At 36.3% G+C, this 17,224-nt stretch overlaps 2 protein-coding genes across 2 annotated transcripts in view; both read left to right on the forward strand.

Annotated features, from left to right (window-relative positions):
- Positions 1-17,224, forward strand: part of LOC141444384 (proton-coupled amino acid transporter-like protein pathetic) — a 127,154-nt gene that overhangs the window by 54,927 nt on the left and 55,003 nt on the right. The window lies entirely within an intron of this gene.
- Uvrag (UV-resistance associated gene) lies at positions 950-16,811 on the forward strand. The gene is made up of 10 exons (XM_074109598.1): positions 950-1,226; positions 5,927-6,074; positions 6,756-7,882; positions 8,233-8,401; positions 8,743-8,915; positions 9,412-9,635; positions 10,657-10,821; positions 11,245-11,371; positions 12,177-12,266; positions 13,625-16,811. The coding sequence occupies exons 1-10, from the start codon at positions 1,152-1,154 to the stop codon at positions 14,198-14,200; spliced, it is 2,874 nt and encodes a 957-aa protein (XP_073965699.1). The 5' UTR covers positions 950-1,151; the 3' UTR covers positions 14,201-16,811.

Genomic DNA, 17,224 nt, shown 5'->3' on the forward strand with positions numbered 1-17,224 from the left:
AAACATAAACTATGTGGTTGAAACACCAATAGGTAAGCATAAGCATTTGCTGTAAATCCTACATTCTCAATAAAAAATAATATAAGTAGATGCAGTCGAGTTCAATGATTACTTACCTACACAATTGAGAGTTTCAAATATATCTTCTAAGTCATGACAATGAGGGCTATCGTTTTTGTCTCACTAGATGGCGCACTGTTGCGTGAGGTTTTTTAGTGTGGCTTTCAAAGTCTGTTATTACGGGCGTGAAAACAAAGTTTAGATCAAAATCATATTTAATACACCTTAAAACCGTACCATAAAAATAACGAGCATGCCACAGTGTTGCTTAGTCCCCGTTTTGTTCGGAAAAAAGGGAGGACAAAGGTTTACGAAAGACAAAACTGTCTCAAAACACAGACATTCTTTGCCCTGGAACGCATATTTGCCATAATTAATATCAGATATTGCAAAATATTCACAAAATTATTCTAATATTAAATAAACCGCGTAGCTCACCCAAAAACTATGAGATTTGACATTTCGGAGACCTCACGCTACACTAGCGCCTCTAGCGGCGAATTCATTCGCGATAGCCCTCATTATGTACTATAATATGTTTCTCATATAATATGTTTCTCTATTTGATGACTAGATGGCGCGAGGGGTTACTACTACAAATACAAATTGATGAACAATTTCTACTGCTACGCTACGACAGACTATATCAATCGATCAAATCAGCCCACATCCACCCACTGCTGGGTAAAGGCCCCTTCATTTTCACGCCACTTTGCCCGGTCCTGTGCCAGTCTCATCCACAGTTTACAAAGGCCTTAAAGAGAAGCGTATGATATGAAATAAAGAGAAGCGTCTACTCAAACCTGCCGAACAATATACCATAGACAAACTCGCAACCTAAAAAAAAACATTAAAATGACAATTTAATTGACAATTCCGTATTCCGTATTCCGTGTGATGTGATTCATGTCAGCTGAATCGCGTATTTTTATTTATTTTCATTATAATCCAAAGCATTATGTGTCGTCAATGATACAGTCCGGCTGTTATAAATATCATTGAATACACAGTGAGCGTTTTTTTTTCTTGCACGTGTTAATTATTTCTTAAAAGATACTCTTTGTTGTTGAGTTGTAAAAAATTATCTAATAATGTTTGGGAGACCAAGATGCAGAGAGTATACGCCTCTGGCCACTCAGCAGTTACGTCTCCGGAGTCTTATACAGGTATTACGTCAATTATTACATTTTTGTAATGTTTACAAGTAAACAGAAAGCTTAGATTTATCAACAACCGCCTACACAATGTGCGAAACCTGCGCATCTTTTTTTTACTTTAGTCTTTTGTTGTTTGGGAAGTTCATACATAAAACGAACGCAATAAATGTTTTATTCTTCCTATTAAAAAGAGAAATGATGACCTTCCCTAGATATTAGTTCAACTTGTAACTTTATATACTTAGGTATATACATATTTTTTGCGACAAAGTATATCCTGCTGGTATTAAACTGGTAAGATCATTCCGAACGAAATATTTGTTAAAAATGTTTTAAGTATTCTGTTTCTGCTCTCTAATACTCTTAATCTCATTGTTGTTGATGCATCAATACCAGTACACACTAGCATTTGCTTTTAATTTTATCCATACCAAATATCATCAGTACTTTGAAAAAATCTCATATCTCAATTCAATATGTCATTGAAATTGACTCTTATAATAATGTTTATAAAGTTCACCCAGAATAATTAATGATTTTGAGAAATGGGCTTTTTTCAAAGTAGTATAAGTATCTTGTTTTGACAACATTTTTTTGCATCTTGTATGTCAATGATTGCGAATGTAACAATACAATTATTTATCCATAGCTTATTTTGTTATTTTCCTATTTTACTAGTCACATTTTATCTGGGATTTTGTATGATATTAGCCTCATAAGTTCTGACGTTTTATGCAGGCAGACTAAGCTGAGAACTCAGTGTTGTACACTATGTTGTACGTATTATTTAAAAGATTGGCTCTGCCAGCACTAGATACTCTTAGATAAGTACCTAAAAATGTGTGCGGGAACACTGGTTGACTGGTTTTCTATGATTGAGTGCATTATTGTGTCCTTTGTCAGTTTCTTTTTTCTAGTGTTTACACTTCTCATTTTCTTCAATGTCACAAGAGCTCAAATTGACACTCCAAAATCACCAAATTGGTGTCATTTTATACTTAACTTTCAGTGTGCTAATAACATATGTATGTATCTCTTTTAATATCATAGGGAGACTATACATTCGCTTGAGCTGTCTTCTACTGAAACTCAAGTGTATTAAGCAATATAGACAAGATAAGATTACATAGTTGATAAGATATGAGTATGTGCAAAAAAAGAAAATAAAATGCATCATTGCACTATGATACCAGTTAATTGTGATGTAATTTATACCTTGGTAAGAGGACAAAGAGGGGTCATAGATATTTGAATGAAGATAAAAATTTAAACAGCTAAAAATCACTTATCTGCCTTTTGGCTATAAGATCAAAGTGTAGATCAGTTCTTTGCAGCTTAATAAGATTTGAAATATCACCTGAAATGAAGGGTGGATGACTTGGCCATGATAATCCATTATTTATTTTATTTTCCTCCTTTATTGAGGCTTTAAACACTCCAGGTGATCATGTCAGCTTCAGGGTTGCTTGCTCAGCTCTGGTACCTAATAAATGCGTTTTCGGCGACCTAATAAATAATATTTGTTCCTAAAATAGTAGAACCAACACCTAAATTGAATCACCAAATAATATTAAAACGGTTACCTAAATATTATTTAAAAATTACTCAGAAATAATATTGATCATCAAATAATTATATGGGGTTACAAAATAATAGATGTGTCACTAAAACTGAATCACCAAACAATATAGAAATGGCTTCCTAGAATTAATTATAATCACAGGAAAATAATATTGATCATCAAATAATTGTACTGAAATTTCACGATAATGATATATAATGAATGAAATAAGAATAATAATATCTTCTCACAAATTACACCAATTGACCCAGCCCCAAACTAAGCAAAGTTTGTTCTATGGGTGCTAAACAACGAGTTGACATACGTACATAAATAAATAATAAATAAATATCACGGGACAATTCACACCAATTGACCTAGTCCCAAAGTAAGCTTAGCAAAGCTTGTGTTATGGGTACTAAGCAACGGATAAATATAATTATATAGATAGATACATACTTAAATACATAGTAAACACCCAAGACCCGAGAACAAACATTCATATTTTTCATTCAAATATCTGCCCCGACACGGGAATCGAACCCAGGACCTCAAGCTTCGTAGTCAGGTTCTCTAACCACTAGGCCATCTGGTCGTCTATATACATATATACTTAAACATCCAAGACTCAAGTACCTACTGCAAACATTTATATTCATCATACAAGTATTAGCAAAATATGTTCGGTTCTGGCACTGAGGGTCGCAGTTCTGCCTAACACTCCTCTCGCTTTGCTCGTCGTCGTACTTAACCGGACCTGCCTTAGTAGAATAGGTAGAAGCATCAAATTAAGGAACTAATCTATTTATTAAGTGACATATCAATTATTTTGCTAATCGAATTTTGATGATCAAACTATAATTTAGGATACAGGTTTATATTAAACTGATAACTCATACTTAGGGACAGTTTTGATTAATTTGATGACCAATATATTTCTTAGGGATATATATAATAATTAGGGTATCACAGTTTAGTGACAAATCTAAATTTTAGTGACAGAAAACATAGATTTAGATTTTAGACGACTAGATGGCCTAGTGGTTAGAGAACCTGACTACGAAGCTTGAGGTCCCGGGTTCGATTCCCGTGTCGGGGCAGATATTTGTATGAAAAATACGAATGTTTGTTCTCGGGTCTTGGGTGTTTAATATGTATTTAAGTATGTATCTATATCTATATAATTATATTTATCCGTTGCTTAGTACCCATAACACAAGCTTTGCTAAGCTTACTTTGGGACTAGGTCAATTGGTGTGAATTGTCCCGTGAAAAAAAAAAAAAAGTTCCCAATGGTTTCGTCAGATGTCGGCTTAGAGAGCCAATTATTTAAGTTACAAAGTCAAATTGTTTTTTTTTTATCAACAAACAAAGGAACTTTTTCTTAACACTAGATACACTGGCCAACAACTTTATGCGACGAATTTCTGAAAGTAAAACTAAAGTTTAAAGATGCAATCCAAGCCTGACTGCGTCGTTTCTTATCTATCATACTTTGGGTCTAAATAGGCGCTATTATAGAACAATGACTGCTTACGATAAAGATATAAATTGAATGTGAATTTTCTGTCTTAATCCAGTGGATACTAGTACAATAACAATCTTTGTGTTGTTAACTTAAGTGACAATTAACTTTGACCTCACAATAAAACAAAGATGCTCTTTTATGGAAACAACATAATTATAAAGAAATGGTGTTACTGGCAGTATTTATTTTATTTATTTGACTGGATGGCAAACGAGCAAGTGGGTCTCTTGATGGTAAGAGATCACCACCGCCCATAAACATCTGCAACACCAGGGGTATTGCAGATGCGTTACCAACCTAGAGGCCTAAGATGGGATACATCAAGTGCCAGTAATTTCACCGGCTGTCTTACTCTCCACGCCGAAACACAACAGTGCAAGCACTGCTGCTTCACGGCAGGATTAGCGAGCAAGATGGTGGTAGCAATCCGGTCGGACCTTGCACAAGGTCCTACCACCTGCAAAGCTGTATACACTAAGGTTCAAAATTTGAACTATCCTGCCTTCTTGCTTACGCTAATAGTATTTAATAAGATAGTGAGAGGGACGTTATAATACGAATTTTGTATTTCATTGTAGCTCTCCTGAAAAATGATAAATATAAGAGGGAACAAGTATACTCACAAATAAATTTATAATTAATTACCTAGCAATATTTGTCAATAGTGTGTGTGAAGTTCCCAGTTCGCACTGGGCCCGCGTGGGAACTACGGCCCAAGTCCTCATTGTGAGAGGAGGACTATGCCCAGCAGTGGGACGCATATAGGCTGGGGCGATTTATGTATAATGATTTTTGTCAACATGCTCTTTTTGTAGCAAAGTATGGTTGACAAAAAAACAAATACACAAGTATTTTCAACTTATTATAAGATTTATATACATATTTATAATCATTTATCCAATAATACTGAATAAACAACTAAAATTTGTTCCATAGATTTGGCTGTCAGTTGTTCATGATGTATAGAAAAAAAAAAACATTTTAAATAACTAAATGACCTTTCTACGTTAACAGAAGTCACAGGGAGGTAATTTAAGTATTTAATTAATTATAAATAAATTATTGTCATTTGACGTATATATTGTTTTAAAAATATATTAGAGCGAAAAAGGTTTGTACTGAAAAGAGTTACTGTTATACCTATCTAGAGGTGTACTCGTTTGTATGTAAGCCTAAGAAGAAAAGTACCTATTTATTTTATAGTTAAGAACAAAAGCGAATATTCAAATGTATTTGTTTTTTCTGCCAACCATGCCCTTTGCTACGAAAAGTGCATTTTGCAAGATACCCCAACCTTTAATTCAAATGCCCAGTACCTATAGGTATTAGGTATAGGTATTAGCGGGCTGTTTTCCGCAACTCGACGTCTAAGTGCGCCTATTTTGCGTGATTAGGCTGTAGGCACTATTCATGCCAGCCTAGCTCCTGGAGGAAGCCTAGCAGACCCTTCACGTTGCCGGCGACTTCCTGCAGTGACCCCGGTGATCCGAGGTGTAGTGCCCTTGTCTGCCCAGTACCTATCTAGTTGTCCATTTTTTTTTTGGTTGACCTTTTCTTTTTATTACGCTCATTTAAATCCTAATGATATAATTTTTTAGCAATTGCGCATCCTAATTCTAGATTGTGGGCTACAACATCCGGCCGCCCGAAGGCTGCATGTACCAGTGCAGTTTCTACCTGACCCTGCATCACACCTCCATGTCTGCACCGTTCTACACAAGTGAGAGAATATGCTCTCCGCACCCCAAGTGGAAGGAGATAGACTCAGGTATATTTAGTTCTTACTGTTTTTAAAAAAAAAAAACACATTCATTACTAAGCATAGATGCTGGATTGTTGTGGTATTAATATAGTTCCGTTGATTTGTTGATCTATACCGTTCATCGAGCAAACCCGTTTATTATTGTCATTGATATGTAGAATGAGTCATGTCTGTTGATAAACTTTGCAGCTAAATGTGGGTTAACTGATATAAGCACGTATGTTAATCGTGGCTAGTTAAAATTTAAACTAATGTCAACCATAAGGCCTTGTTATATGGTCGTTAGTGTAATGTAATGTAAATGATAATTAAGGACATCCGATATTAAAAAGGATAATTCGCTTTTGGACAGGTGGAAACGCGATTAATTTGAATACATTAAAGTTTATTCCTTGTCAAACAGGTCAAATATTTTGATGGCAATTTTATTTACTCCAAATTATTTCGTCCATTTAGATAAATATGATAAAATACAAGAGTTTAATATTCATACGATTTATGTAGTTCTATTCATTTCAAATCACAGTCTTGTCTAACCTTCGAAATTGATTGAATGACCATTTTTTTATGATCCTTTGTGAAAACATGAATGAAATGTAATACATTACGACCTATCATCACCCGAGGCATCGCGTCATTCAGGACGTAATTTCCAACAAATAATACGATGACATCATCTGATTGCAGAAATCACCCAGCGCATGTCGTCGACGAACGTTGTCATTCGTATCTGGTGTCACATATTACACCCTCCTAAAGATTACGACGACACTTGTGATCGCCCTCAAGACACAATCATACAAACATGGGGAGTCTATTTCACAGGTCTACGCTATCTAGGCGCGAATTTGGCCCTCAATTTCACTTCGGACTGTTTCAAAAGCAATACTTTGGTGTTCCAAATGCACGGCGGATACTTCTGCTCGTACAAAAGTCTCAAACTAGATATAATGCCGCCTGAAAACGAAATGGAACACAGTTCTTTGTCGTCGGACTCCTCTGGCAAAACTAATTTGTCCAAAACAACACTTGAGTCCAGGTTCTTACAGAACCATAGGATAGTAAAGGAATCTAGATCAATATCTCCCAGTAAATTTACAAGGAAAACAGACAAGGAGTATTCGAAAAGCCATAGTCCTGTGGAGAGAGGTTTTCAGCAGAACTTTCCCACGCTAAAAAACTCTGCGAGTCTCAATATAGCTCAATACAGGGATTGTAGAACCAACAAAAGGAAAGTGAACAACGAAAGTAAATTAGATCCTAATCATATATACGAGCATTCGCCTGATAATTTGGATGTTAAAGAATGTACTAGTGATGTAAACTGTGATAGTTTGTCTAAGAATGCTTCTAGAGAGGAATTGTCGGCCAGCAAAATAGATTTGAGCGAAACGGCTGAGAACTATGATTTAAGAAACGAGTCCGATGGTGTCCCTAAATATCGATATTACGCACTAAATTTTCTCAAATCTGAAATACGACCAAGTTACAATTCAGACAAGTTACAAAAGCTACATATTCTGCAGTATTCTATAAAGAAGAAGCAAGAGGCTGTCCAGGAAATTAAAAAGAGGATATATAAGAATTCAGCGTTGACTAGTATGACACAGTCAGATGAATTCGGGGATGTTATTAGGTTTAAAAGTAAATCGCAGAGGAATCTTTTCTCCCCGGATGACGCGGAGGAGCTGAAAGAGAATTCTTCCTCGCAGAGTGATTCGAGTGCGCAAAATGGAAGGATTAAGGAAGGCAAGCCGCCGGTCTCGAACGGTCCTCGGCTTACCTTGAAATTGAATGATCTCCTATCTTTTAAGGTAATTTTCTTTTTCACTCACTTTACAATTGCTTCCCAGAATCCACCGTTACCTGGTGCTTCTGATGTCAATTTTCTTTGAAGTAATTTTTTTCTCTCATACTGACATCAGTCTCCTTTTGCTGCACTACTATTATGCTATCTTTAAATAGTAACAAATTAAAACGGGATCTGACGTGTTAAGGTTTTGATGAATACATAACTTTTAATACTGTATTTATAGTTTCATATTTACGTCTCTAACTTATCATAACTGAATAATAATTTCTTAATATGTTTCAGTTCTTTTTATACCAATTTAATATTACCTTAGAACTTAATAAAATTGTTTTTTTTTAAATTATATTATAGGCAAAACCTTCACCCTTCCAAAGGGCAGAGCATGTGAGGCTGACTAAGCAGATAGAAATACTTAGATTCAAGAGGTTATTGTTAGCTGATGAGCGAGACAGTAAGCTGGCTAACATAAGGAAATTGAAAGAGACACACAATAAGCTGAGTGAGGAGAACCAAGATCTTGGTAAGTAAATGTTTTGCTATGACTAAAGAATGTTAATTAATTCGTTACGAGATTATCTGAAATAAATAAATAATAATAGGTGAAATAAGCCAATAAGATGTTTTTTAGGAGATGGCGGTGTGCGGTCGGTCTATTATGGACGACTGCGAAGGGACGGCCCAAACAGTGCCAGAAACTCGAAGTTCATGTCGCGTCGTGCGGTCCCTCTGACACTTATACTATTTAATACGAGAGCGAGAGGGACGGTACGATACGAACTTCGAGTTTCGTAGTAGCACTACTGATGCCCCCAACTCTCTGAAAGTCAAGTCTAGTTATTAAATCGAAGAACATTTTTCCAGGTTTAGAACTGATGCAGAAGTATCACAACTTGTCTCGTCTAACGGAGCGCATGAAGGAACAAAGACAGACGTGCGGCGCTCTTCGCGAGTTGGCCGCGCAGTCTCACAGGGAACTGACCAATCACAGCGCGGAATTGCTCTCTCAGCTGGCACAGATATTTTATATAGAACAGGTGAGCTATTTGAAAAACCAAAATAGTTTTTTTTTTTCGAATTGACCATGGCTGCTAGCTTCTTACTGCGTTTGGAGCTGGAGAAAAGGCGAGCTGTCAGATGGACTGCTCAGCAAGAGGCAGTTTTACTAAGAATGCCAAATTAACATTGCATGCAGAGTAGACACCGTATGGAGTTCGTTTGCACTGAATAAGAGTCTCCCCACACCTTTCGACGCGAAATCGGCTTAAGCCAATCAAAAAACACTTCATGTCCACGCAGTAGGAGCGAAAATAACGTTTTGCCGTCGATACACGTTTTGCGTCAGCCGAGTCAATCGACGTCTTTTTCGCTCTTCGATTGATTCGATAGGTATGAAAAAGAAAAAAAAGAACTAAGAAGTTTTTTACTCCGGTCTGTTTAGTCCGTTACTTTCACTTCAGCTCATAACCCCTTTTTAGCGGAAGGCGGGCAAAAGGCTCCTCTTGACATGTGAAAACGAAATTTCTCCCACAGAAGGACCAATCCACGTGGAAGATTTGCGACGTCCCACTGCCAATTTGTGCGGACGAGAACCCTAGAACCATGAACCCAGTCAGCGACTCAGTGGCCGCTGGGTTCGTTGCGCAGGCGACGGTGTTAGCAGCGGCCATTTTGAATCTGCCGCTGAGGTATAAGATTACGTTGCTTGGGTCGGCTAGCAAGATTTTGGATATAACGCCCGATTTGCCAGATCCTAAGTAAGTATGTTTCAAATTAATTATCATTTTTGGCGGCTGGTGGATGCAATTTTTTTTTAAGTAGCCTAATAGTGCCCTATTGCTGTGCAAAGGACTCCCCTCTTGGCCTGCAAATTACGTGAAAATAATTTCGTCGATATGCATAATATGGATATGACTATAATAAATTGTTTAACCCTTTTCCAGGCATAGGGCATATATAATGTCTTAAACTTTCGTGATTTTCACTCATAGTCAAATTACCACGCACAGGACTTATCACGCTAACACACAAGACCCGACACGTGTCTACTCGTGACCACGGCCACTGTAATGTTGCCGAAACGTCGAGGTAAATATTACTCGTGTGTGTTAGCGTGATAAGTCCTGTGCGTGGTATTTTGACCATAGGGCATATAGTGACCACATAAATTTACACAAATATTAGACCTTGCTGAAATGTGAATATGGTACAAAATCAATTGAAGTCGGTAAAAATATTATTCGTTATAAAATTAATCCCTCTTGGACACAGAGTACATATATAACAGAGACACCGCTCTTAGATGAACAATGTAAAACTATGATTCATTTTATTGTAGCATATCTAATTTAGCGGGACCTAGAAAAGGGTTAGAAAAATGAGAACATAATTAGTAATTACATAATAATATGTCAAAGGAAATGCACATAAAGTCAACAAGTCTGATAAAGTAGATATAAACGCTTTTAAATCTCAAGAGGTGACAATTTACGAGTGGCCCGCGACGCGAAATGCACCCATAACAGCTAACGTCTCCTTATTTACTAGCCCGAAAGTCTGAAAATACGTTAATAGTTTCTCTTGTTACTAAAATCGATAACATGGTTCCTAAGAACAGATCTTCGTGTGTCTTATAGTTTCATACTTTCCCATACTGACCGATCTGAATGAGCCATCCTGTATATGCCGTGATATTTTACAGTTTAAAGCCATTGCGTCGCCTAAATCTACCAAGTTTGACGACGCCAATGAAATATTTAAAGTGGACTTTTTTTTTAGTATACCCCTCTTCGCCCGAGGGGGAGACGCGATGTTATTCCGCTACGCTATGTTCCTGCTGAACAAAAGTATAGCACAGTTGATGTGGGCAAGGGGACTGCCCATAAGCGATATGAGGCCGACTCTCGCCAATCTGCAGAGACTGTTGACAACGCCGCCTAATGTGTGAGTATGTGGTTAAACCGTAAAACTAGCAAAAACAGAAATCGAAATATAAAAATTTAAAGTTAAATTTCACAAAAATACTTCATAAACATTTTTGGATAGGGTATTTTTTCGTATTATTCGCTGTAGATCCTTCCTTCATCTTCTTCAGCTTTTATATATATAAAAAACCGCTTGTAACGGAGCACGACGTGTGCTTAGTGCCACGCGAAGAACTTCTTGTGAATATTTTTTATTTTTTTTTTCTTCAAAAGATGAGATCCAACAGGACCAAAAAAAAATTTTTATATTTGGTTCATGCATAACGGAATTTTAAATTTTTACCTTAAATTTTAAGATACATCCTTTTAATTATACATAATCGTAAAACCAACAATAAGAAATTATATTTTATAAATTTTAATACATCTCTTTGTTGTATAGAAACAACACTGTAAAGTTGTTTGGCACGTACCGATGGCTGTCCGAAAATCGGTGTCCGCACACACAGTCACTACGGAGCCTTGTCGCTTCAGACAGAGGCAAATACAGGCAGTTCAACAGGTTTAAGGCAAGTAAAATAGTTTTCACACCTCTCCTTCAGAAAAGTAACTTTTCCTACCTGACGAGAGGGAGCAAAGTGCAACTTTTCTGTTCAAGGCTTTTCTAAGTGTTTTATTGCAAATGCCATTTTTTTTAAGTTGATGATTGGAAAGACATCTATGCTGGCTGGTCATTTTCTATGCTGGTTGTTCTTTAATAATATTTAGAATTGTTTTTTTTTCAAGTTTCTTAATGCTCGGTGTGAAAAGTTGTATGAGCGACTCGCAAGCAAAATTATTTTCATCTTGGGCGTTAACACTTGAATCCCTTATTACGCTCAGGATTCTACTTTAGAATCCCTCGCTACGCTCAGGATTCTATTGTAGAATCCTTCGCTACATTCTGGATTCAATGTACGCCCTCGCCGTAAATACACCATTGTGCTCCCTTGTGACACAAATAACTATTTCACGACACTGCTGTGGCTAAATCCAGTACGCAAAACTGCTTATTGTACATTTAACAGCCGACTCATTTATGGCTCGCAAAACACGACGACAATATTTACCGGGCGTGCTGTAACGACAATCAGACCAATCAAAACAAAAAAATATATACCTCGTTGAGTTTCTTGCCGGATTCTTCTCAGCAGAGGTTTTTCCGAACCGGTGGTAGATTTTTTTGACATTCATAAGTGCTTGTTGTAGCCTAAAGTAATCGTCTGCTGACCAATTTGAATGTGTCATTTATGACTTATGCGTTTTTTTTAAACGCACATAATGGCAATAGCATGTTGCCAGGAATGTGTTGTGAATATAATGTATGTTTTGCAGGAGTCTGTAGATGGACAGTCTCCGCAAGCTGTGATGAGTCTCAGCCGGCACCGCCACTCGAGGAGTGTGGGGAGCTACAATGATGACCAGGTATTTTCACAGCTTACTGGTTATGGGCCTAGCTTGCACGGGTGCACTTCGCGGACACGCCTGCGGGCACGGGTGCAGGTACAGTCACCAGCACCAATATCTGACACAACAAGCGTGCATAAATATCTGTTAAGACTATTTCTGGGGCCGGAAGGACGTGTCAGATATTTTTGCACGCTCCGCTTTGGCAGATATCAATGCTCGTGACTACAATCTGTTGCACGCGACGCGCGCAGTTGGGCATTTTTATTTTTTTTAAGTTAAAAGTTGTCAGTTTTGTGACGATTTTCCCCTACAGTTAATATGGAACCAAACATCACAAAACTGTCCTATTCCGTAATAGACGTTCACCCGCTCCGTGCAAACTGCATCAGCTAGCGTAGCGTAGGCCCTAAACAACTAACATGCTTTTGTGGACATTTTGTACCTATAACTAATTGAAATTTCTCTTGGCGCTTCACATTAAATATAATATTTTCAAAAAATAACAATTTTCGTTTCAAAAATACCTAGAAAAGTACTTTTCAATAAATAATTATAGCTTTGATAACAAATTAGAAATGGTGCTTTTTCTGTAAAGTGTAAGTTTTTTTTCTTTTTTCGTAGTTAGACTAGATCGTTGCTTTGATGTAGTTAATGCTTCTATAGCTCAGTTGAGAACTGCTAGAACAATTGTGTAGGTGGTATTTATTACATTGCGGCTCGATCACGGATTGACCACTTGAAATTCGTTCGCTTTACGGTATCGCAATGTAATAAAAACCTGTCTTATCGAAATTATGTTGCTTATTATATCTTGTGTGTTATAAGACCTAGGGGCAAACTTTAAAGACAAGTAGGAGTTCAAATATCGATAAACTCAACTATCGATGCTTTTTCCATTTATTAGTAATCGCTCCAAGTTTTGTTTGATAGTTATATTGAAAGTATAAAAATGAAAGAATTAGAAGTAACTCGCTTCGCTCCTTTGTCTTTCGTTATTTTCTAGCAATAATTTAAATTTGCTTTGTGTAAACTTTATCATCGTCTCCAAAATAATTCTTACAAAAAATACACACTTGCAAAAAAAAGCTGGGCGCAATCATTATTATTGTACTTGGCAGTGTCGATAACTGAGTTTATCGATAGAAGAACTCCCTAGTTTAAGTTTTTTTTTTGTCATTAAGTTTTGCCCCCTGAATTCCGATGACTGGATGACAATCAAAATGAACTGAAAAAAAGAAACTGAATTGACTTTAAGAATAATAACATCATTTTTAAAAATAAAAGAAATAACGCACTTCTTGGCATGTCTTTAATATATTTGGCTAGTTAATTCAAAATGGTCCAAAGCATACTAAAACAATTATTTTTCATAGGAACTGCCCTCACTGGACCAATCCACGACATCTATAATGGGCAGCGAGCCAAACATATACAACACGAAGCTAGCACACGTAAACTCTGCCGAAGGACCTCACAGCTCTATGAAAAGTCACAATTCCGACTCCGAAATACTTCGTCTAGCAACAGAGAGAAGACCAGATGAGAATGAAACAGAAAAAGTGATTTTTACACTCGGAGATGACACCTGTCTACCGAAAGAAATTCTTGTTAAGCTTTCAAGTAATAACGAAGATCAATATACGAAGGTAGATGAAGTCAAAAGAATATGTTCAGAAATCAAAGATTTCTGCACTGATAAAGATGAAGAAGGATTTGATGTTGTGAAACACATGGAAGCTATCAATGTTAATATAGACATTGCTAAGTATATGGAGGAGAAGAGGACCAGCGTTGTGGATTGTGAGAATTGTGCTAGTGACGTTTGTGATGTGCCTTGTGCCAATAATGTGACGGATGTTATTGTGATTCCTAGTGCGGAGGCCATTTTGGATACTGGACAGAGTGGACAGAGTGAGAATACTGTTGATGTTGTAGAACCTATGCAATAATAGTATAATGGGTTAGGAGATGTCGCGAACCTGGATAAATGAAGTAGAAAGGTCAAGCTAGTAGCTGACAAAGGGATCAAAGCAATCTACAAAATTAATGTAAATAATATTGATCTGTCCTTGAATGCTATTAAAGACTTTTTAGTTGCTCACAATAAGTGTCATAATAACTTTCCTTGTATGTCATTAAAACATTTTCTGAGGAAAGTTACCACAATGGGTCACAATTCAGTGGTTGGTATGGTACTGCATCAAGTGTTGTTCCTCTCTGTGGCCACTATACAGTCTATTCGGCGAAAGTTGATTATGTAGTCAAGTGTAAAAATATGAACTAACCTATTGAAAGTTTCAAAAATAAGTACCACACACTCTTATTTCGACGCAATAAGGCCGTAGTAACATGTTTTTGAGTGGTTCGAATAGATACTTATTTTTGCACTCGACTGTACTATGATAATACCTCGGAGTAGCGACTGTCGTTTAACTGTATGACGAGAGTCTCTTATCATCACGCGCAATGAGTGTTGTGCTATCAGGCACTCAGTTCTTGTCAAACGCAGCCCGGGTGAGCGAGCGGACACAGCGGCTATCTTGCCCTTTTTTTTCTGGAGTGGACTTGTGTTTGCGTCTTGTTTAATATGATTTGATTTTGTCGGTAACAAAGTAAGTTACGTATTTGTAATTAAATGAGGTAAGGACCCCTGAGTTTTATATTTTTAATCAACTGTTGACAAAGGGTACACTAGATTTCTAAACACCTTAGATACCTTGTTCAAGTTGGCTACTGTACTCTAGCCCTTGATGAAGGTAAAGTGAGATTGATACACCTCATCCGCGCCTCTCAAAAGACGTTACCATAATTTTATTTTGCATTTAAAACTAGCACCACTCGCCATCTGGCGCCTACAGCGACAACCCCCTTAGTTACAGATAAAGAAAAGTCACAAATTACGAATCTTTGCCATATTTCACTGCACACAATTAATTATCTTAATGTTTGATTATATTTTAAACAACAAGTGTCAGGCCACCAGTCTCTTGAAGAAATTAACCTGTTGAATTGTTCCTTTAAAGTTAATGGAAATCAAAAACAACACGGTGTAGATATTTCTAAACATACTCAGTGTTATTATTAAAACTATACTATGGCTTATGAATCCGTGCATCGAATTTAATTAAATGTTCTATGTTCTGTGACGAAATGGGACTGTGGACGAAGTCATCCTGAGCCTTTTGTTGAGAAACTTCGCATTTATCTTGCTTCCTCAATTAGGTTCAGTAAACTTCAGTAAGTTATTTGAGGAAGCAAGTTAAATACGAACTTTACCAATTTATTGAATCAGGCGTTACTTTGCGGAGGTCCATATCAATGAACTAAAATAATTTCCTTGCTCACCCGCGACCTTACGATAGCTAAGCTTATGCAAAATATGCGTGTTCATGCAGTTCCTCCACCTCCACACTGTAAGAACACACACAAATCACACAAACCCATCTATCACCACCACCACACTACACTGACGCGTTTCGAACTCAACCAGAGCTCATCTTCAGAGTGACACAACCGTACACCATGCTACCAGTTGTACAACTGTACAACTGGTACATATGGTACTGGTACTGGAGCTTGAAACACAAATTTTGCTTCACGTTTAAATTTTCATGTATTTGTATCATAATCGAAATAATAAAATAATTTTGTCACAATGTACAAAATAAAAGTTGAAGATTTGCTGCTTTGTGCAGAATTCGGTTGTCTGTGATCATTTATTTTAGGATTTCCTGGAAACGTTCGTAATTTAATTCGTAATTTACTTGTCACTGTCGATGTTTTGTATTTTAAATGTTTTTCAATACAAAGATTCATTTCGGGTAGATGTTTTTTGTGTTTACAGTTAGTTCACAATGGTTTCTTTAGTATTTTGTTTGTATTCCTTCCTTTTTGTTAAATAATACTTATATGTTTAACATTGACGATTGCTTAAAATTACATTACATAATCATTAAGATTTAAATCACTCACTTTTTTACATTTGGTAATTAGAACAAAAAAAAATGATTACTATGAGCATGTGAAAAGTTATGATATGAACAGTAGTAGGTATGAAATAAAAATTCACCGTGCGTAATATTAATATGTACCATCAGCCAAATAAGTGGTCTATCAATTTTGAAACAATTTCCTATAATCAATATGTCGCTAAAGTCGAACTTTCAAGTTGACAGACAGTCTATTGGCATTTATTGTTTTGTGACATGCAAACGATTATCAACTTTAGGGTGGTAGACCACATATTTGGCTGATGGTACCTAATTGACAAGTCATTAGGGAACTCTGCATCCGTGTCATTGACCTCAAAGGAAAGACCGGCAAAGAAATATCAAAAGAAAGCAGTTTTTCAATTGAAACTAATTAAAATGGTTTAAATTTGATCTTAATTAATTATTAATTTATTTCATATCAAGTTAAAAGCATGGCTAATATCCATTCGGCTTGTCATGTATCAAAATGTATGATAATTGTAAATTGTATGATTCGATCCACTTGTAAGTATGTTAACTTGTAATCTGCCATTTGTTACATACAATAAAGTATTTATTTATACCTGTATTTGTTTATTATAATTTTGTACCTTAAATACATTTAATTTTATACATGGTGTTTTGAATGAATGCTGAATATTTCATAAGTAAATTGGTTTAGTTTTCTGAATACCTGTGTGAAAGTATTCCATTGGATTATGTGATTAAAAGTAGGTATAGAAACTTTAGTCAATCACATTAAAAAAAAAACTGTTGAATTAATCCGAATGCATTATATCACACAGTGTATACATACTTATTTTTCTAAAATTTAGAGAGTATTTCGAAACCCACATGGCATAACTTATATCAATGTAAAAGTGAGATCACCTACTTTCTCTTTGAAAATATAAAACTGGTTTAAATTCAGTTTTTAGGGTTCCGGAGCCAAAATGTCAAAAACGGAACCCTTATAGTTTCGCCATTTCTGTCTGTCTGTCT

Source organism: Choristoneura fumiferana, chromosome 29 (assembly GCF_025370935.1).
Source record: "Choristoneura fumiferana chromosome 29, NRCan_CFum_1, whole genome shotgun sequence".
Lineage (NCBI taxonomy): Eukaryota > Metazoa > Arthropoda > Insecta > Lepidoptera > Tortricidae > Choristoneura > Choristoneura fumiferana.

Coding starts and splice junctions, on each gene's coding strand:
- Uvrag (XM_074109598.1), top strand. CDS start 1,152: ATGTTTGGGAGACCAAGATGCAGAGAGTATACGCCTCTGGCCACTCAG. Junction 7,883..8,232: donor ATGATCTCCTATCTTTTAAG/GTAATTTTCTTT, acceptor ATTATATTATAG/GCAAAACCTTCACCCTTCCA. Junction 9,636..10,656: donor CCCGATTTGCCAGATCCTAA/GTAAGTATGTTT, acceptor CTTTTTTTTTAG/TATACCCCTCTTCGCCCGAG.